Source organism: Colletotrichum higginsianum, chromosome 8 (genome assembly GCF_001672515.1).
Source record: "Colletotrichum higginsianum IMI 349063 chromosome 8, whole genome shotgun sequence".
In the NCBI taxonomy this organism is placed as follows: domain Eukaryota; kingdom Fungi; phylum Ascomycota; class Sordariomycetes; order Glomerellales; family Glomerellaceae; genus Colletotrichum; species Colletotrichum higginsianum.
The window spans coordinates 2706286-2725810 of NC_030960.1; the positions used below are offsets into that span (position 1 = coordinate 2706286).

The 19525-nt window shown below is 55.0% G+C and overlaps 8 protein-coding genes across 8 annotated transcripts; 5 read left to right on the plus strand and 3 right to left on the minus strand.

Annotated features, from left to right (window-relative positions):
- Positions 1-826: 826 nt before the first annotated feature.
- Positions 827-1952, minus strand: CH63R_11784 (Short-chain dehydrogenase; the record flags this gene model as incomplete). The annotated part of the gene is made up of 3 exons (XM_018306758.1): positions 827-1466; positions 1519-1583; positions 1644-1952. 3 exons carry the CDS (start codon positions 1950-1952, stop codon positions 827-829), a joined length of 1014 nt encoding a protein of 337 aa, XP_018153599.1.
- Positions 1953-3111: 1159 nt separating this feature from the next.
- Positions 3112-4617, plus strand: CH63R_11785 (Methyltransferase domain-containing protein; the record flags this gene model as incomplete). Its single annotated transcript, XM_018306759.1, has 8 exons — positions 3112-3174; positions 3232-3273; positions 3331-3508; positions 3566-3720; positions 3772-3824; positions 3862-3999; positions 4054-4476; positions 4575-4617. The coding sequence occupies 8 exons, from the start codon at positions 3112-3114 to the stop codon at positions 4615-4617; spliced, it is 1095 nt and encodes a 364-aa protein (XP_018153600.1).
- A 489-nt stretch (positions 4618-5106) lies between these two features.
- Positions 5107-6671, plus strand: CH63R_11786 (Methyltransferase domain-containing protein; the record flags this gene model as incomplete). Its single annotated transcript, XM_018306760.1, has 9 exons — positions 5107-5223; positions 5280-5312; positions 5375-5465; positions 5522-5563; positions 5613-5767; positions 5816-5853; positions 5902-6039; positions 6089-6508; positions 6611-6671. 9 exons carry the CDS (start codon positions 5107-5109, stop codon positions 6669-6671), a joined length of 1095 nt encoding a protein of 364 aa, XP_018153601.1.
- Positions 6672-7259: 588 nt separating this feature from the next.
- On the plus strand, positions 7260-8520 carry CH63R_11787 (uncharacterized protein; the record flags this gene model as incomplete). Its single annotated transcript, XM_018306761.1, has 2 exons — positions 7260-7697; positions 7888-8520. 2 exons carry the CDS (start codon positions 7260-7262, stop codon positions 8518-8520), a joined length of 1071 nt encoding a protein of 356 aa, XP_018153602.1.
- A 438-nt stretch (positions 8521-8958) lies between these two features.
- Positions 8959-12333, minus strand: CH63R_11788 (Mn2+ homeostasis protein; the record flags this gene model as incomplete). Its single annotated transcript, XM_018306762.1, has 6 exons — positions 8959-9016; positions 9084-9766; positions 9819-9968; positions 10066-10448; positions 10945-12272; positions 12320-12333. The coding sequence occupies 6 exons, from the start codon at positions 12331-12333 to the stop codon at positions 8959-8961; spliced, it is 2616 nt and encodes an 871-aa protein (XP_018153603.1).
- Positions 12334-14472: 2139 nt separating this feature from the next.
- CH63R_11789 (GTP-binding protein) lies at positions 14473-16154 on the minus strand (the record flags this gene model as incomplete). The annotated part of the gene is made up of 2 exons (XM_018306763.1): positions 14473-16073; positions 16127-16154. The coding sequence occupies 2 exons, from the start codon at positions 16152-16154 to the stop codon at positions 14473-14475; spliced, it is 1629 nt and encodes a 542-aa protein (XP_018153604.1).
- Positions 16155-16721: 567 nt separating this feature from the next.
- On the plus strand, positions 16722-17858 carry CH63R_11790 (Haloacid dehalogenase-like hydrolase; the record flags this gene model as incomplete). The annotated part of the gene is made up of 4 exons (XM_018306764.1): positions 16722-16751; positions 16829-16947; positions 17076-17185; positions 17359-17858. 4 exons carry the CDS (start codon positions 16722-16724, stop codon positions 17856-17858), a joined length of 759 nt encoding a protein of 252 aa, XP_018153605.1.
- A 649-nt stretch (positions 17859-18507) lies between these two features.
- On the plus strand, positions 18508-18747 carry CH63R_11791 (uncharacterized protein; the record flags this gene model as incomplete). The annotated part of the gene is made up of 1 exon (XM_018306765.1): positions 18508-18747. The coding sequence occupies one exon, from the start codon at positions 18508-18510 to the stop codon at positions 18745-18747; it is 240 nt and encodes a 79-aa protein (XP_018153606.1).
- Between the last annotated feature and the right edge of the window lie 778 nt (positions 18748-19525).

The window sequence follows — 19525 nt, forward strand, 5'->3', positions numbered from 1 at the left end:
TTGAAAGTGAATTTGTCTTTGAATTTTAAATGATTATATTTGTCGTTGATATCGGCATCGAGAGGGAGGGCAGGAAATGGACAACCGGCCAACTAACTAAGCAAGCCTCAAATCATCCATCATCACCTAAGATGCACGCACGCGTTTCCAGTACAGACGCCACACCCATTTGGCTTTCCCGCCAGCCAGACGACATCTCCTTCTGTCTCTGCCTCAACGAGACGGGACCGATCACCATCGGGGCAGATCCAATCGTTGGACTGCATGGGCGTGGGAATCCACACGAGCCGAGATGCGTGCCTCCAACACGACCCCAAGAGCGGCACGACCACGTTCGCGCCCGGCCTCCCCACCCACCATCCCAAGTACTAAGTTACACCATCTTCCCATTTGGTATCCCACGTGCCACGCCTGGCCATGGAAGCGCAGTTAGACTCTTGTCTGCATCAGGGCTTCCTCAAAAAATTCATCCATGTGGCGCATGGAGTCGGGTTGGTGCAACCTCTGTGCCCAACAAGTGTGATAGACACATGTTGTTGGCGGCGTGCTACGACTCTGAGAGCCAAGACAAGGTTCCTCAGCCGCAGACAGGACGCCTAGAGTATAATGAGTGTTGCCGCAAGTCGAACCGAAAGAGGAAAGCACCGCCCAAGACTAGCAGAGGGCGAGGGGCAATGGCGGGTTTGCTCAGATAAATTCGCGTTATCCGTACTTTTAAGTGCGATATCAATTTACAATCTTCAGGCCCTGTACGTTATTCTACACCCGCGGACTTGCTTGGAGCTGTCCCTTCGACCCACCACGATAGGCTTCCGCCGTCCCCAGCCTACAGCTTCGAATCGTTCTTACGCCCACTCTTGACGTGCTTCGAAATCTCTCCCCGCAGGAGGAAATCCGGATATCTCATGCCTTCGTCGGTCCCCACAGACAGTGCGCCCTGCCGTCTCCAGGAGCCGCCGTCAACGGGGATCGCCTGGCCGTTGACATAGCTGCCGGCGTCGCTAAACAGGTAAACGGTGGAGTCGGCGATGTCCCGAACAACGCCCCACCGGCCTTGTGGCACCACAGAGTCGGCCTTGGCCTGGTCCTGCTGGCTGCTGGCCAAGCGTTGCATGCCTTCCGTGTCCTTGATCGGGCCCGGAGCGATGACGTTGCTGGTGACCCCAAATGGCCCATACTCCAATGTGACCGAGGCCATGAGGGCATCGACAGCTGCCTTGGCCGCTGACACATGGGCCTGCAGTGGCATACCCGTCCAGTGGAAAGTGGCTGAGACGAAGATGATGCGACCGCCCGTCCGGCCGTCCTTGCTCGGGGTGGGGTTCTTCTTTGCCGACTCGACCAGGTATGGGATGGTTGCCTTGATGGTGTTGAAAGTGCCCAAGACGTCAATGTCGATGACGGCCTTGAAGGCGTTGGGACTCATGCCGGACAAGGGGGCGATGAAGTTGCCAGCAGCACCCGCACTGTCGGTTGTCAGTTCCGAGAAAGCCCCATCCAGAAACATCAGGAACCTACATGACAAAGTCGATACCCCCAAGTTCATTGGCACACCTGTCTGCGGCATCTTGCAGACTCTGGGGCTAGGCGCGAACGGGTCAGTTCTGGCATGTCTGAAACGTGCGAGATTGGTTAACACGTACATTTCTGACATCGCAACCGCCGATGCCGATGACCTTGGCACCAGGCCTGGCAGTGGCTAGGTCCTTGGCCATGGCCTCTGTCTTTTCGACATTGCGGCCGATGATACATGCGTTTGCTCCCAGGCGCACAAGAGCGCGGGTTTGGGCGCTGCAAATGGTTCCAGCGCCGCCGGTAACAAAGGCGACCCTGTCATCTATGTTGGAATGATTAGTCTCGACGGCCCTATTGCGAGGAGGAATCCCGGCCAACTCACTGAAGATCCCATCCTTCCACACCGAACTCACGTACTCGGACTCGGGGACAGGCATGTTGACAGTTTGTGATTGTGGAAGACGGATATAGGTGTAGCAAGCAAGTGGAGAGATAAAGACGACGTGCGTGACGTGAATCTCGCACGAGATTAAAAACACAAGAGATGGAACGTGAGAAGCCCGACGACGGGGAGTTTTGACAGATTATACAGCTGTAAAGGTGCGAAGGTCCGTAGGTGATCTAACGTGACACAACAATAAGAAACTAAATAGAGTCCGGCCGGTGGGATGTTCGGTTGTTGCATGTAACGGCGACGGCAGTGCGCAGCTCCAAGTGTCAGCGGCAGCAAGTAACGCGACGGACCTCGGCAAGGGCAGGTTGCAGTGCGGAGCCTTCCGCAGCGACCACCAAACACCGAAACCTTGATTGACGATTAGTGATATCCCTGCTGAGTCATCGCTCTCTTGGCGAAACACGGGCGAGAAGACCGTCTCGGCCGGTAGCCACTGTTTGACTCCGAGGGGCAACACAGGTGACTCAGCTAGGATATTGTTTCCTCAGGTCCACTCCAGTGGCACCTACAGGCCACCTAGCAGCCCTCCCGCCCGTTCGGGGGCTAGTTTAGCGCGTCTTCCCGCGCATCGCCCCGAAGGAGACGACTGTCTCCCCGCGTGCGTGGGCGTTTATCAAAAGCTGATGAAGTCCAGCCCCCGCGACATGGCACCTTAGCAATCACCTCTGGAACAGTGTCGGGAAGAGCAGGTGACCCATCATGACATATGCGATATTAGGGGCATACTTGGGGTCAACGGTGTCACCTTCTCAAACGTAAGAGCCATCCGTAGAACTCTGGACTCTGGTCGCGTTTCCAGTCCATCAGCCAACCTCGCGGCTCAGCCAGAGGTTGGCACAGTATTGACCTGTTGCGAGGCTTGTTGCTGTCGTACATCAGACCTGTTGTTACTGCCGGAGAAACAATACTTGTTTTTCATACGCTTGTTGGAACCGAGGAAAGCAAAAAGGACCCGTTGCCCAGCTACATCTCTACGGCCATCGCGCATGATGGTTTCTGGCCAAGGAGAGGGGTAAAGAAACTTGTCCCATAAAGTTTAATGAATCGCGGCCGTCGAACCTTCGACCTATATCGCTTTTCCTTATCGAATTTTAGATCCTTTGGTGACTAGATTGAACATAGTGATCTTCAAGGCGCCCAGCATGAGCAACACCCAAGAAGACGTTTCCACCGACAACGGCCCCGTCATCGTGGCCGACGATGTCGTGAGCACCTACCAAGCACTCCCTTAAACAACCCCGCATCCCTGACCATGTTCCTAGCATGCCGACGACTTTGAAGATACTTCATCCGACAGAGCATCAGTGAGTGCATGCCTCCGACCGGGAATCACAAAGCCCTGCTTACCCGTGTCTTTGTAGAGCATCGCGTCCTCAACTACGAGCGTGGCTAGTTCAATTCTCAACCACCGCGTTGAGAACGGCAGAACGTATCACAGGTACAAAGATGGCAGTGAGTCTCCCAGAAACCCATGGGCTGCAGACCAAACCTCACAAAACAAGAATACAGCTACCCAAATGACGAGAGGGAAAATGACAGGTTGGGTATGTTGAGCCCCCCACCTACTCGCTTCTGTCTCCTCTCACAACCACCTAGACCTGCAACACAATCTATTCCTCCTCACGACTCATTACAAGCTCGGCCTTGCCCCTGTAGCTCAGGAGGGCTCCAATGTGAATCGAGTCCTGGATGTTGGTACTGGCACTGGCCTCTGGTGTATCGAATTTGGCGAAGATCACCCCGAAGCAGAGGTAATGATTGTGTTGCGAGAAAAAGAGAAGCGGATACTAAGCATGCCACAGGTAGTCGGCGTGGATTTGTCTCCGGTTCAGACAACATTGTGCAACCCCTGCCCGTACTTGCTCGAGGCAGTATTACTGACTTCTTTTCAGCGTCCCGCCCAATGTCAAGTTCGAGGTTGATGACATCGAGGAGCCTTGGACATACCAGCTTCCCTTTGATTACATCCATACCCGGATTATGACTTCAAGCATCTCCGACTGGAAAAAGTTTTTCCAGCAGTGCTTCAAGTAAGTGGTACCAGCCTGTACCTGTGTTGCCCCTTTAACCGATTGGCTGGATAGATCCCTTAACCCTGGCGGCTACATCGAAATGCAAGAAATCCATGTTCGACCTGAATGTGACGACGGGACCCTGAAACCAGACTGTGCGTTTTTGAAATGGGTTGAGAAGGTAGAGGAGGCCTGTAATATCCTCGGCCGCCCGTACATCAACTGTGACCGTTTCTTGCCATCGCTCTTGAAAGAAGTCGGTTTCGTTGACATTTCCGTCAACAAGTTCAAGTGGCCAATCAACCCTTGGCCTAAGGACCCTTACTTTCGGGAGCTTGGCCTTTGGCAATATGAAAATTGCGTAGAGGGCATCGAGGCTTGGACTATGGCCCCCTTTACTAGAGCTCTCAACTGGACTAGGGAAGAGGTCAACATGTTCCTCATCGACGTGCGGAAGGATATGAAGGATAGGGGAATACACGCGTACATTCCAGTGTGAGTCGCCGGCTTCCACTTCTTACTTTTCAAACTGCACCACTCTCACCACCTGTATGTCGACTCACCGCTTATTTCTTTTCTCACTAACCAAACAGCTACTTTATCCATGCGAGAAAACCACTCCAAGAGGAGCAATGAGTCCTCGGGGACGAAGAATGCTGACTTACCGAAACACTTTAAAGTGTATCCAAAATACCGATATTGTTTGGGTCTGGCATGTCGAATTACAGGCCCCCGGAGGTGCGGTCACAGTCTTAGGCCATCGGTCTGGTGCGCCGGCCCAGACCCATGGTTTAAAGGCTGGGCGGGCAATTGGATATCAAAGATGGATTGCTCCCAGTCAAAATCCGCCCATGCTCCATAATCTTGTGGCTTCCGTCTAAGGAGAGTGCCGCCGTTCCCCGTACGTCTGGGACCCTCGCTTGTTGGAAGCAAACAATATCCATGAACAAGCAGCGCCCCCTGTAACCAACCTGCATGATCGTCTCCAGCCAAGAAGAGGGGTAGCATCTGTTTGTCAGAGAGATAAATGGTCCTCATCCTTTAACTCTCAGTTCCTTTCGTCGCCTTTCAAACGCACCCCTCTCAATTTGATCGCCTGTGTCTTGGTCTTTGACTGATGCTACGATGGCCGACAACCAAGCCAACGCGGCATCTGCCAATGATCCTGCGCCCGCCATTGATCCTCCAGCTCCCAATGGCACTGTTCTTAACACCGGCCCTGTAATTGTGGCTGATGACGATGTAAGGAATCTTGGGGAAAATCCAGCAGCTGGGCCACTACTGACCGGTAAATGTAGCTTACAGATGACGCTGCGTCTGACATGGCGACTGTAAGCAGAAAACCACTACTGGCCTGGTTTTTATGTAGGGGGTTCGCTTCTAATAAATCCAGAGCGTGGCGTCTTCAAGCGCAAGCTTGGCCAGTTCGATCCTCAGACACCGCATTGAGAACGGAAGGACTTACCACAAGTATAAGGATGGCAGTGAGCTCCCTTCCTTGTGTCCATATTATGCGTGGTCATGTACTGAAATCAAGGAGAATACGCCTATCCCAACGACGAGAAGGAAAACGATAGACTAGGTACGTCGGAATGCCTGTGTGTTGGAGCCTATTCTTACACTCGGCCTAGACTTGCAGCACAACATCTTTCTCCTCACACTTAACTACAAGCTGGGTCTTGCTCCTCCGAATGACGAAAATTCTGGTGTGAAACGCGTTCTTGACATTGGAACGGGCACTGGGTTATGGGCCATTGACTTTGGGGAAGAGCATCCAGAAGCTGAGGTAAGTCCGTTGTGTATTGGAAGAGTGGATTGTGCTAATGTAACATAGGTCATTGGTGTTGATCTCACCCCGGTTCCAACTGCATTGTATGGCTTAATTGTCATTATCTTTTATTGCTTACTGATTTGTCTCAGCGTTCCACCTAATGTAAAATTCGAGGTTGACGATATTGAGGAGCCCTGGATGTACAGCCAACCCTTTGACTATATTCACACCCGTGCAATGACTTCAAGCATTGCCAACTGGGGAAAGTTTCTCAAGCAAATCTACAAGTAAGTCACTTCTAGATCTCTCAAGAGCACTACAAGCTGACGCGTCTAGCGGCCTTACACCTGGCGGTTACGTTGAGTTGTTTGAGGGCAACTTTCGACCTGAGTGTGATGATGGGACTCTGACTCCTGAACACGCTCTCTCGGAATGGGTCGATAAGTTTGAAGAATGCGGTAGGATCTTGGGCCGACTCATCATTGATGTGCCAAGTCTTGTGCCCATACTGAATGAGATTGGGTTCGTCGATGTGACCATTGTTAAGTACAAGTGGCCTATCAATCCTTGGGCAAAAGATCCACACTATCGGGAACTTGGAAGCTGGTGCTTGGAGAACTTACTGGAGGGCATCGAGGGCTTTAGTATGGGACCTTTTACGAGATGTCTTGAATGGACCAGGGAAGAAGTCAACGTCTTTCTCATCGATGTCAGGAAAGATCTGAAAGACAAAAGCATACATGCCTACAGCCCTCTGTAAGTATTTGTGTCCTTACTGTTCTCTTTACTTCTTTTCTCATTCCAACATTGTTTTACATCAGCTTGCACTTTGGTAGTTCTATATCTAACTGGTACCAGGTGGACGATCTATGCCAGAAGGCCGCTTGAGGAACCAGAAGAGCCAGCACCAACTGTTTAGTTTAAGCTGAAGAGATACTTGTTTGGGGAAGAAAGGGGTTATCGTTCTCAAAGGCCCTTAGAACTCACATGTCACCACAGTACCAGCTCCTAGAATACTTTGTTTCTTTCTATTTAGGGCCACAGAAATGTGTAAGAGCTGCAGGTATCATATGCATTACGTTCTTAGTGACTTTGAAGATAAAGTGCTGCACGACGAGGTCTCCTTAACGTTAGATCATAGAAAACTTTGGAGTTGTCTGTCGCCGAGATGACATCTGGAGCAGAGTCAGGGCGGCCAGACAGAGTACACTATGGTGGCAATGATGGCGTATATGAACTTCGAAACTGTGGATGCTTCAGATCCACACAAAAAGCAGATCGCGACTGATTGCAGATTGTTTGGCGTTGGGGAAACGGGGGAAGTGTAATGAGTGACGGTAATTATGTACGCACTTTGCTTATGCCCAAGATTTATGCAAGAACCTGTGCAACTATCCAACCTCGGTACAGCTTGAGGCGTGAGGTAAGAGTGCCCAGTGCAAGTGCACGGATAATTTAAGCTCAGCCTACCCCATACGGAAGCTCCACCAGAGATATCCACTTAATCATGGCCAACCAGATCGCCCCGAAAGAAACAAGAACAGCCCCTCTGTTTTCTGCTATTCCCGCGCAAGCGGCGAGCGGCAAGGCGGGAACGTCAGAAGCATCAATCAATCCGGCCAAATCGCCCACCCCCCGCCTCGTTCTTCTACCTTCCCGTTTCCCAACACCTAACTGGCCCAGCTCAAGCCACTGGTCAGACCAGGTCCAACAAAGAGCACCTCCGTCCCTCCCCTTCGTCAGCGACGGGCGCCCCCGACTCAACCAACATCCATCTCAGGCTGTCAGCTTCAGGAATCTCGACTCGCCATCCTGCCCTTCCCACCATCGAGCTTTTAACAAGACCTTCCACACCCAAAGCTTCCGAACCATTCCAGCCGCCATGGCTTCCAAGGGAGTTTCTCTCCTGAAGTTCGTGGGAACTGTTTCCCTCGGTCTTCTGACTGTACGTGGTCATCGCCCCCGAGCTTCCCTATTCCGCCATCAGAGCTTGGCTCGTCGGATCATCAGTGACGCCACTATTCCCATCACCCCCCTTCTTCCCCCGCACTCAGAGCTCCAGGGTTCCGACGGTTCCCATTCGCGAGGCGCTTCGTCCTCTCGACCACTGGACCTACACTAACACTGCGCATCAGGGCCTGTCATACTCCCTCTCGACCGTCACCGTTCCCTCGATCCTCTCCCTCCCCTCCGCATCCGACGCCCTCCGCGCCTTCAAGAACCTCTACCCCGGCGCGACCGCCCGCTTGCGCATCCTGACCGGCGTCTCCGCCACCTCGTTCCTTCTTGCTTTCTTCCTTTCGCCGCGCGCCTTCCGCCATCCCTACCTCGTCTACTCCTCCGTCCTCTGCCTGACCTCGGGCCTCGCCGAGCAAATCACACCTTACATCCTCAAGAGCTCCTCCGAGTCATCCAAGCAGTCCATTGCTGCCCGCCGACAGGCCAGTCGTGAGCGCGAGGAGGCCCGCAAGGCCGCCCGCCTCGCCCGCCAGGAAGCGCGCATGGAGGCCAGCTATGAGGTTCTCGGCGACGCGCACAGCGACGGCGCCGGCAGTGCGAGCGGTGACGAGGCCGCTGCCGCCGCTGCTATCGAGGAGGAGGAGGCGCTGAACGGCGAGGAGGTCCGCGGCGAGGTCGAGAGCTTCAGGAAGACACAGCTCGTGCAGTCTGCCGTCGCCTCGTTCGGCTTCCTCTTGTCCGTCGTCGGCATTTGGGGCGACGGCGCCATCCAGGTCTTCCAGAGTGAGACCGCCATCGTTGGCGTATAAGGCGATGATGCACGAACAACCTGAAAGGGGATGTTTTAGCTTGTGAAATTGCTTGCGTACCTATAGGAAGGAGTCTTGAGATTGCGTGGGCCGGAAACAAGATGCCACACTTTTGCTGATGCCACTGGAAACCGTCATATTCGTTACATATTCTTCTCTACTACCCCGGCCTAATGAGGGTCGGAGAACATGGTAAAATAGACCATTACATCTTCACCACATGCCTAGCCTGCACAATCTCCTGCTGTATACAGTGGTGCTTTTCTCCATCTCTTTTCCGTTGCTCCGTAGCTTCCATCTAACGACGCTCCAGACCGGTAAGTCCGGCGGGTGGCGATGTGTCAAATTCCGAGCTTTTCGTTTCGCCCCGGCAAGCCGCATCCTCCTGCAGAAACAGGCATTGATGTCCACTGCGGCGGGCGTCTTCCAACTACCTACTCAAGACTTGAGCCGCTCGCTTCCAGCCATGTCATCCTGCGCATCCTTAACGATGAACCTGTGACAGGGTCAGCAAAATGTTTCCCTTCCTCTTTGTCGAACCGGAATCGGCATTGCAGACTTACCTGTACATCAGTATCGTGGGCGGAATCGTGCCCAGATGCCACAGACTGTGCGCATCCAGGGCACCCCATAATGGCGGGAAGTCGAAGAGCTCCAGACTCATGACCGTGATAACACTGGCGACGACGATACTCGGCCAGATGGCCCATCCCCTACGCGACTGCCTGTACTTCCTGAAACTGAACCACAGCCAGAGGACGTTCTGGATCATACCAACAATGACGTTGGCCGTCATGTTATACGTGTAATCCCAGCGTACGCCCTTGAGATAGGCAACGTGCCCGGCGTACAGCAGCACGCATAGGAGAGTCCACGCGCGCAAGACCGACCTCCGGCGCGGCGTGGGGCGGTCGAGGCGCATGATGCGCACGACGGTGTAGTATAGCCCGTACAGCACGCTCGCGCCGGCGGCGAAGTAGTCGAGCTGCTCCGTGGCGACGAAGTCGCGGGTGTGGAAGATGGCGCTGAAGGTCCACGAGGCGATGCCCACGCCGGCGAGCCATTCATACCAGGGGCGAAGCGGGTAGGAGGCCGGGAGGACGGCGCGGAGCTTGCGCCAGCCGTCGTGGTGGGCCCAGAGGTTGCCCAGGCTGAAGAGTGTGCTGAAGGGCTCCTGGATGCCAAGGAAGCGGTAGAAGGGCCATTTGCCGTGGAACTGGACCACGCGCTCGCCAGCGGCGATGCGCTGTTTCGTAATTATGTGTTGGCACGTGTAATCGCATTCGGAGGCGCAGGACCAGAACAGTAGACGGCGGTGGAGGGCTGCGGTTGCGGATATGTGTTAGCTTCTTAGCCCCCGTGTGCGACCAGCGAACAAGGGAAGGATTGGGAGGCGTACGGATTGGCGTGGCCTCCTTGCCTGGGGCGCAATTCTCATCGTGACAGACCTGGGGAGCAGTGCAAAGGGACATGTCAGTTGCGGGACGTGGAAGGGACCTCTCAGGCAGAGCGGGTTGCGCACGCGGCGCATATGGAGGTACCAACTTGAACGCATTCTCGGAACTCTGGCAACCGGTCACCGTAGGACGCCTCGACGGTCACGGCGAAAAAGAGGAGAGCAACAACGAGAACTAGGAACAGAGGAGACTGCGATCGCCTCCCCGCTCGTGGGCCATTCATGACGCCGGCATCTATTGCTTGCAGAATCTCTCGGCGGTCGTCACAGCAGGGAGAGTTAGCGGCAGCGGCGCGGCGTGTGTGCTGTTGACGTACGCGGTGAAGACGGTCAAGGTGGGAGGTTGACGCAAGTAAGTATATGATGGGAGGAAAAGGTACCTCTGGGACAAGGGAGACGGAGGGGGGCACAAGGGGTTCGGAGGTCTCGGGCGGCCACAGCTTTCTGTCACCGTTATTACCTAGGTAGGTACCTAACCTTAAGAGTTACACTGATCGAAGGACGGTCCGGGTTCAAGGTGATGACCGGCTAGGAATTTGCGTGTCTAATTGGTTGCGTCTGCTAGGGCAATCAAATTTGGCGGGGGCTAGTTTTTATGTCCGATCTGTTGACAGGGGGTGCTCCTGAGTTAGATTCACCTCTAAGAAAGAAAAAAGCATCACCACATTCATCGGGTTAGATTGGGTTGATCTGGGTGGGAAATGGTGATGGCACCAATTACTACTACTCCAGATAGACAAACTTATGCAACAACAGACTGTCTCTCACAACAACCCCCCCCCCAAAGAGACTCGGGCATTGAGCCTTTCTGCACCTGAGCTCAGTTCTTCGTCGCATCTTCTTCTGTCCGTCCTCGAGTCGTCATCCTCGTTCCTCGTCACGCTGATTGACCTTCTCCGCTCGGGAACAGTTATCGAGAAGATGATTTCGACCTCGAGCTATGAGAACCTTCAATCCCGCCGGCTAACGACCGTAGCTAAACCCTCCTCCCTTTAAGTTGGGCTTGTGAACCTGTCCCCACAACAAGCGCTTCTCGACCAAGATTCCGGGGTCTTCCATGGTCTCCGGGTCTTTGGGCAGGCTGGATATGAGTTGCCGGCCGTAAACGAAGTTGAGCCATGGGTGACCAGCTTTTGGCCCCCAGACCATCTTCATGACGAACTCCTGCGTCCACACCGAAGGCCCCCAGCAGTGGTCCTCCAAGCGCTGTTGCAACGCTAGCTTAACGAGTGCGATCCAGGGCTGCGTCGATCGGATTGCCGGCTTGTTCCTTCGTCTAACAATGAAGTACATGATCTTGCGCTCAATAGTCATCTTTTTCGCATCGGGACAGTCGTCCCAGGTGTGGCTCTTTGCGTTGTGGATGGGACAGCCCATGATGAAGCCCTCGTCGTCCGGGAAGACACAGTCGCCCAGCCAGTGGCCAAAGTGACCGCACTGGTTGCAGATGTTGTCTTCGTGGAAGCGGTCTCCTTCCAATGACTCCATGGTCGTGATCTCGTGTAGTGCGGCCTCCTCCTTTCCCATCTTCACTTTGCCTTCGAAAGGCGGTCCACTTCTTCGGTAGTCGATGTCGTGCAGACGAGAGTCGTTTGGCTTTCCAGCCGACTCCGAGGAGCGCATCTCCTCCACCTGATTAGGATTTCTGCCCAATCCTAAGAAGCTTTGGGGCGCATCGCTTTCCGGCGTCTGCCTCGGATACTTCGGCTGGCCAAAGTGGTCGCTGCTGTGTGTGTTGAATCTGTCACTGCAACGACTTCTCGGGCGATGAGAAGAGGAGCCGGTGTGGTTTCTTTCGTTTGGCGCTGACAGCAAACGGATATCCGGCTTGTCATTTCCGGGGCGGTCTGGGCCGACGTAAGCTTTATCGCTATAGTCAAGTCGGTCATGGTTATCGTATCTGAGCTGGCCGAAAGTGAAGGGCCTTTGATGACCAGCTCTGTCGTCGTTGGACTCGTACGGACCGGGGTTGTCCATGGCGACAGGCAGCTGAGACTGCCGGTTAGAGTTGTTAACGGATGAGGCAACAATACTCAGGGGCTTCATTGAGCTTCTTTGAATCGTCTCGGGATGTCTGGTGTCGATTGCCTTTCGTCGCTTGCTGTCGTCGGCGTCTCGGGGGTTGTTGGTGTGGGAAGACTGCCCCTCTTCCAACTTCAAAGGAGCCTGGCCAAGAGTTTCCCGTGCAGCCAGCACTTCATACCGCGTCTCAGGTCTTTGGTTGAGAATGTTGTTCGTCTGGTACTCTCCTGCCGGGGCTGGCGTGGAGCCAAACGGCCGTGAACGTCTCGCAACCCTTGATCTTGATCGTATTCATCTCGACGTCGACGTCGAGCTTATGACTTGGATCTCGTCATCGCGCGTAATTGTTATGCAGACTGGCATTCGCGATGGACGAGATGGGAGACGACGTGCAGACGCTTTCTGGAAGGAGATAAGTGTGAGAAAGATGGGCGGAAAGGCCAAAAAGAAAAACCATACCCACAGGGAAGGTTCTCAAGGCGGGCACATATGGTTTACCACACGACCCGCTTCGATCAGGTAAGATAAAAGATTTGGAGACAGTGAGGTCAAAGTGAAGACAATATGGTCTGCCTAGCACATTTCATGTCATTATCACGCACATGGAAGGGAGGGCTACGTATTTAACAGAAAACAGAGGATGCTTGTTGGCAAGTCTAGACAGATTGCTTCCGATCATAGAACCAACGACTTGTTTCGCAATCGGCGACTGTTTGCATTCGTGTTCTTCCTGAGCTCGTTTGTCTGTATATCAAACTGCGATGTGTGACATTATACATCGTGAAGTTATATACACACAGCCCGTGTGTCACTTATGTTTTTCCGTCTGGGTTGGATTGGCTGAAAGACTCTACGTTCTTCAGTAGTCGATGTTATCCCTCTCTAACAAGCTACCTAAATGGTAGTTGTTAAGTTTCCCTTAACCCTAACCTCAACGGTATGGTGTCCCACCACTAGCATCACGAACACCACTCTCCGACGCAAAGATAACCATGACTCTAGACAGCTTTTCCTCAGTTCCCTACACATTGCTCCTGTTGACTCCTGGCAGATATCAAAGCACCGTGGTGCCGTATGATATTGGGGTCGTCTAAGCTGGAACACACGGCCCATCCTCATGCACTCGGCCGTCTCCGTTCCCCGTCCAGGGGACCAACCCCGTCTTCATCGCGCTGCATAGCCACAACAAATGCCACAAGGTAACCATAGAACTCAGATTGGTTGAGTAGGCGATAAGAGGTGAATCCGGGGTGGCTCGAAATACTTGAACTTTCATCCACTACTGTATCGCTAGCAAGTCCGGCGCCATTGACTCTGGCAATGTGTTCATGAGAAACGCAGAGCAATAGCACCCATCAAACTCGATACTTTACTTCGCAATCAACATTCTAGCTGAACCGGACTTGGAATATGAGGCATACTCTCTCTCTCTCTCTCTTCCGTTATCTCTCTAATTAGCCCATAAGCCGAGATAATCTTTCCATCCGTTATTGATAATATGAGACGATATCTTCAACCCCCCCCCCCCCCCCCCCCCTCGCCCCTCTCGAGCAGCCCCACGTCAGTCAGTCTTGGAAATATCCTGGGTCACAGAAACAAGTTGGTGCTCATCTGCATCACAGGACTCGCCGCTGAGACCAAGGAGGCATCTTAGAAGCCAGTGGCTCCCGCATCCACGCCAGCCTCGGCTCGGAACGAGACTGGCCAGAGAAAGCCTTGGCAACCCGCTCGACGAGAACGAAACCCTGCCCACCCACTCCTGCGCCCAACGGCTCGTCACACTTCTCTCTCTCCGTACCTTTGAGACTTCAGGGGGTGACCATGGCCAGCCATGCGAGAGCGTTATTCGGGGCCAGAAACAGAAACAGACTCACGGAAACCTGGCCTAGGAGACTCAGAATGTCATGACGGGACTTCACCATCGTCGCACGTGGCCACCCGAAACGGCGCCTTAAAACGCGATAAGCCCACGACCGAGCTAAAGGATGAACGGGTTGCAAGCAAGGCGGCAGCATCGCGCGAACGTTACCTGGTTCTGAGCTTAACAGCCAGAAAACAATCAAAGGCACTAGATGAGGGTCTCTTAAAGTCTCGGTGCTGTGTTGATCCATATTGACCTTGCAAATCAGTCGACGCTGTCGAGCCAACTGAAACATACACACATCAACATTCCAGGTCGTTGCAGAGATGATACGCCAAGGGCAGTTCGTAAAGGTGTATATGCATATATGAACGAGGACAACGGGCTAAATCGTCACCCACCTTCCCTTTTTAATTTTTCCCTTGACCGCCCCGAAACGCCTGAGTTAGAAAAAAAAAGAAACAAAGACGTTGAGAAACACAGCCCAGCTAGGCCCATGGTGCAAAAAAAGCCACGACATCTCTCTACCGCTTCTATCTGATATCATGTACCAACACCACCCTCTGCTGTCTAACTCATTACCATACCCTCACAGCACACACGTTGCCCCCTTTTACTGCTCCATCGCCTCATCGTCTGCGGCGGCCGCACCGTCGTCGCCCCAGAGGCCGTCGAGCTTGAACTCCTGAGCCCACTCCGTGACGATGGTTTTCTGGTCGGCGGCGCCGACGTCATCGCCGACCGGCGCAGAAGTCTCCTTGCTGGAGCCCTGTACGGCCAAGACGGGAGCCTCAACCCAGCCCTGGATACGGCCGTCGCGCCAGTCGGTGACAACGGTCATGGCGGCGGCGTTGATGTTGGGGATGCCACCACGGCCCAGGCGGCCGCGCTTCCGCGCCACCTGGACCAGGAAGTCGGTCGTGACGTCGCCGTCGGCGCGGCTCGGCAGCAGTGGGGGCAGGTCGTACGTGTCGGTCAGCTTCTGCAGCAGATCCGGGGTGGTTGACAGCCGGCGCAGGAGGAGCGTGACGGCTGGGATGGGGTCTTCAATGTTCTTGGGCGGCACAGCGTTGAGCAGCACGAGGTGGGCGTGGGCGTCGGTGGCGTTCTTGAGCGACACGAGCCCGGAGGTCGTGCTGTTGGTGGCCGAGGGGAAAACGATACCGGGGGAGTCGAGGAGGGTGAGCTTGCTGTCGATCTTGACGGCGCGGATGCTCGTCGTGACGCCGGCCTCGGCGCCCGCGGGGCAGGCCTTGGAAGCGCCGCGGCCGCCGCTCAGACGGCCGAGGAGAGCGTTGATAACGGAGGACTTTCCGACGTTGGGGTAGCCGATGACACCGACGGAGACAGCGCGCTTGAGCTGCTTGCTTGCGGCGTACGACTTGAGGGCGCGGAACAGGTCGGCCGACGTCTTCTGCACCGTAAGCTCCTTGTGGTTGAAGGTCTGGGCGTTGGGCGCTGCGTTGGAGGCGCGCAGGGGCAGCGTCGGGAAGGAGCGGCGCAGGTGGATGAGCCAGTCCTTCAGGACCTTGGGGGGCACGAGGTCGATCTTGTTGACGACAAGGATAAGGCGCTTGCCGCCGCTGGCGGCGGCCATGACACTGCGCTCGACGTCGCGGGAGCGGGTGGATTCCGGGTCGCGGGCGTCGAGGACGTAGAGGATAACGTCGGCCTGCTCGACGACGTTCTTGAAGACCTTGTCAAACGCCTTACGGGACGTGGCGTTGCCAACGGCAATCTCAGGGGCGGCGTCCGAGTCGTCCGAGTCGTCGTCCATCGAGTCGTCGTCATCGTCCGAGTCGCGGAGGTCCTTCTCGTAGGTCTCGGCGGCGGCCCTCGCGCTCGCCAGCAGGGCGGCCATGGGGTTTGACTCGTCGACGTCATCGTCGTCCTCAACCATCATGTCGTCGTCCCCAACATCAGCCATCTCGTCCTGACCTGTCGACGCACCTTCGGTGGCGCCGCCGGCCTTGGCGGCCTTTGCCATCTCGCGACGCTTCTGCGCCTCCTCCTGCTTCTGCAGCTTCTTCTCCTCAATCTCGGCGAGAAGCTTCTCCTTGTAAGGGAACAGGTTCGGAATGCCGGGGTCCTTCTTGAGCTTGGAGCGCCATTCCGGGTTCTGCTTGGCGCGCTTTCTCTCCTTCCTCTGCTTGGCCGCCGACGCCTTCTCGATCTTGTGGCGGAGGCGGACGGTCGTCCTCTTGGACTTCGGCTCTGTGATGCTGTCAGTTAATGCCGGTCGGTTTTCTCTCGCAAAGACGTCATACTCTTGGGTTTGTTGATTGAGCCGGCCATCCTGGGGGGGAAAAGTAAAAGTCAACCAAGGTGACTTGAGGTACAACTTTTTTCTGCTCCTTTTGCCTTTATTCGAGGGTTGCTTCCTGCGCCTCGGCCAGTCCAGTGCAACTTTCAAAAATTTAGTGGGAGGCCAGTTTCTGCCGCCCCATACCGCTCGCTATCACTATCGCACCCCACTATCAGCTTTCACCGCCCTGATCTAGTCCTGATACGGAAGCCCCGCCTACAAAATGGCCCCTCCATTGTGACAAGTTTCGAGGGCGAAAGCGTGCTTGGAACCGACCAGTTGAGTGGATCGGAGACGCTGACTTCGCAGGACGACCTGAAGAGACGGGAGCGACCCTCTGGCGGCGCTTTGGTTCGCTGGGAAGTTGGAAGAAAGCGAGCGGGTGTGGTCATGGCGGACTACCCAGGTTGTCATGGCCGACTCGGAGTCACCAGCCATCTCACAACCTCAACTTCGATCTCATAATCCCAACCAGACAAAAGATTTATAACAGAGCACTTGACGTCGATTTTCACTTGAAACACATTCCAGAGACGACAGTTAGATCGACCCGTTGCATGAACCATCTTGATTTCACGCCTTCCCAGGTATGTGTTTATCTCACTTAAAAAAAAAAAAAAAAGGAAACAAAAAAGGGAGACAACAGCTGAACCTCAAGCGTCAGACTTCAACAAATATGTCGTACACAGCCCCTTCACAACGCATCACCTTCGATGGCTTCCTCTTCGACATGGACGGCACCATCATCGACTCAACAGAGGCCGTCGTGAAGCACTGGCACACGTACGTCTACCCACTCTCACCACCGTCTCACGGCCAGACGATGTTGCCATCCCTTGCATCAAGGCACCTCCCCGCTCGTTTGCCGAACCACTCACGTCACCCGCCACTAACACCGCTCTCCCTTGCAGAGTCGGCAACGAAATAGGTGTTGCGCCCGATGTGATCCTCGAAACATCGCACGGCCGCCGGAGCATCGACATCTTGAAGATTCTGGCACCCGAAAAGGCCAACTGGGAGTGTGAGTTGTGCTCAGATCGCTTTCCCCTTCGTCCCCTTGCTTCGCATCTTCACCCACCGGCCGGCCGCCATCATTTCCCATGGTTCAACCACTGTCTCTTACTCAATAGACCCCCGCAACGCAAGCAAGGGGTTCGCGAGAGGAGCATGCTAACGTGTTTTGCCTACCCGTAGACACCCGTGAGATGGAGGGTCGCCTGCCCAGGCTCTACGGCAAGGACGCCGTCGAGATCCCGGGAGCCAGGGCGCTGCTGGATGCCCTGATCGAGGAGAAGGCGCCCTGGGCCATCGTCACCTCAGGGACCGAACCCCTCGTCGGCGGGTGGCTAAACGTCCTGCAGCTGCCCCAGCCTGAGCACCTCGTCACGGCAGAGTCCGTCGAGAACGGCAAGCCAGACCCGACCTGCTACCTCATCGGCCGCGAGAAGCTCGGCCTGCAGGATCCGTCGAAGCAGATCCTCGTACTCGAGGACAGCCCGGCCGGCATCAGAGCCGGTAAAGCAGCCGGGTGCAAGGTGCTGGGCCTCGTCACAAGCCACACCGTTGAGCAGGTCATGAGCGCCGAGCCGGACTGGATCGTCAGAGACCTTGACTCGGTTAGGGTCGTCGAGAGCAGGGACGGCGTCGTCACTCTCGAGTTCTCCAACGCCCTCGTCCCGAACCCCACGGCCTAAGGAATGGAGCCTCTGCTAAGTAAATCGATAGATGAAAATAGACCTTGTTTGCCTAGTCTTTACTAGCAGTTCAGAGGTCGCAGTTTCCCCCCCTTTGTCCCTGATAGCAAACCAGGGAGAACACCAGGGCCTCCCCATGAACAAATCGACCGCTGACCAGCCAGACATCTCGAGGGGGCACACACTGTTAGCTGCCCCCGTACTGTCGAGGAAGTGGGTGGACTTGGATGGGCAAGTGGCCTTCGTCGGGGAACAGGCACAGGCGGTCTGGGGTGAGATGTGATGTCGGCTCTTACCCCGGGCAGCAGTGTAACGACAAAAACATGATTAACCTCCATCTGCGAGGGGTGAGCCAAATGCACCCAAGACTCTGTCTCCAGCCTTGAGACAAAAATACGCCAGTTGTCGCGTTTGGGCATGTCAGTATCCAAGAATATCCCCCCTCCCCCTTCAGCTGAGTCAGGCGAGCCTTACCACACTCGAGCAAGGTCTCGCCGGCGGCACCAAGTTGCTGAGATCCCACGGTTATACACCGTTACCCGATGTTCGGATCAGTTCGGTAAGAAACAAAGCACGAGAAGCGCACCGAACAACACGTCCGCTGGTGGCTTTTATTTCCTCATCGTCTCGTACACTGTCTATGGGGCAAATGTCACAGGCTCCTCCCGACTTTGACCCAGAAAGAAGCAACGTCCCAGAGTCTCAGCCCGGCGAATGCACCGCTTCTGGACTGCTCAAAAGCAACTTGGGCAAGACTGCCGTCGTTTCACGGAGGAGACGTGCAGGAAAGGCTGGCAGCCTAGGTACGTTGGAGGACGGCATCCGGTGGTTGCCTCCTGTCTCGCCTGTGCAGAACCTGAGCGGTCCCGAGACCCTGGTTGTGGCGTAACTTTGCATGACGACGGGGTCGTGAACGAACGGTTTGTGACCGTCCTCGTAAGCCGGAGCTGCAAGGTCCCGAAAACATAACCATGGCCTGTCAGCTTCGGGATTCTGGCTGACGGACCGGCTGCCTGCAGGTCGCAACAATCCAAGCACACCTTTGCAAGATGATGCAAGTCGAATCAGAAAACAGCATCTTGCAGCAGCTTCGGAGATCTTCATGCCTTGGCGTTCGGAGTGTCACCCCATGGCCGGCAACAAGTGTAACGGTGTCAGAAGTGAGAGTGGCACAAACACTGACTTGGCCTTCCCCCCACCCCCATGATGATGATGATGATGATGATGATGATGATAATGATAGTTGGCGAAAGGCAAACAGCGGCAGCGCAAGTCTTTCCACCGCCAGTTCTGGCTGGCAAGCGACGCTGTTGGTTTTGTTGTCAGTGGCTGCAGGCACGGCCAGACAAGACCAGACCAGGGCAACCAAAAGGCAAATGATGCCGAGACAGCAACACGAAGAGAATTGAAGCAGTGATGGCAAGCGTTGGCATCAATGCAAGGGCCGGGACAGCAGCCGCCCGAAGAAGCCATCTCGACATGTGCCACGGCATGTGCCACCTTTCGTATGAGCGAATACAGGAACCTGAAGGACCAAACCAACAAAGGCTTCGCCTACGAGAGTGTCGGTTTCTCAAAGAGCCATGCCGAAGGCCGGTCGATAGTGGGAGCCTCAACTTCCCGACATGGGTTGTCGACTTGCTACATCCTGCAGAAGAAGAGGGCCA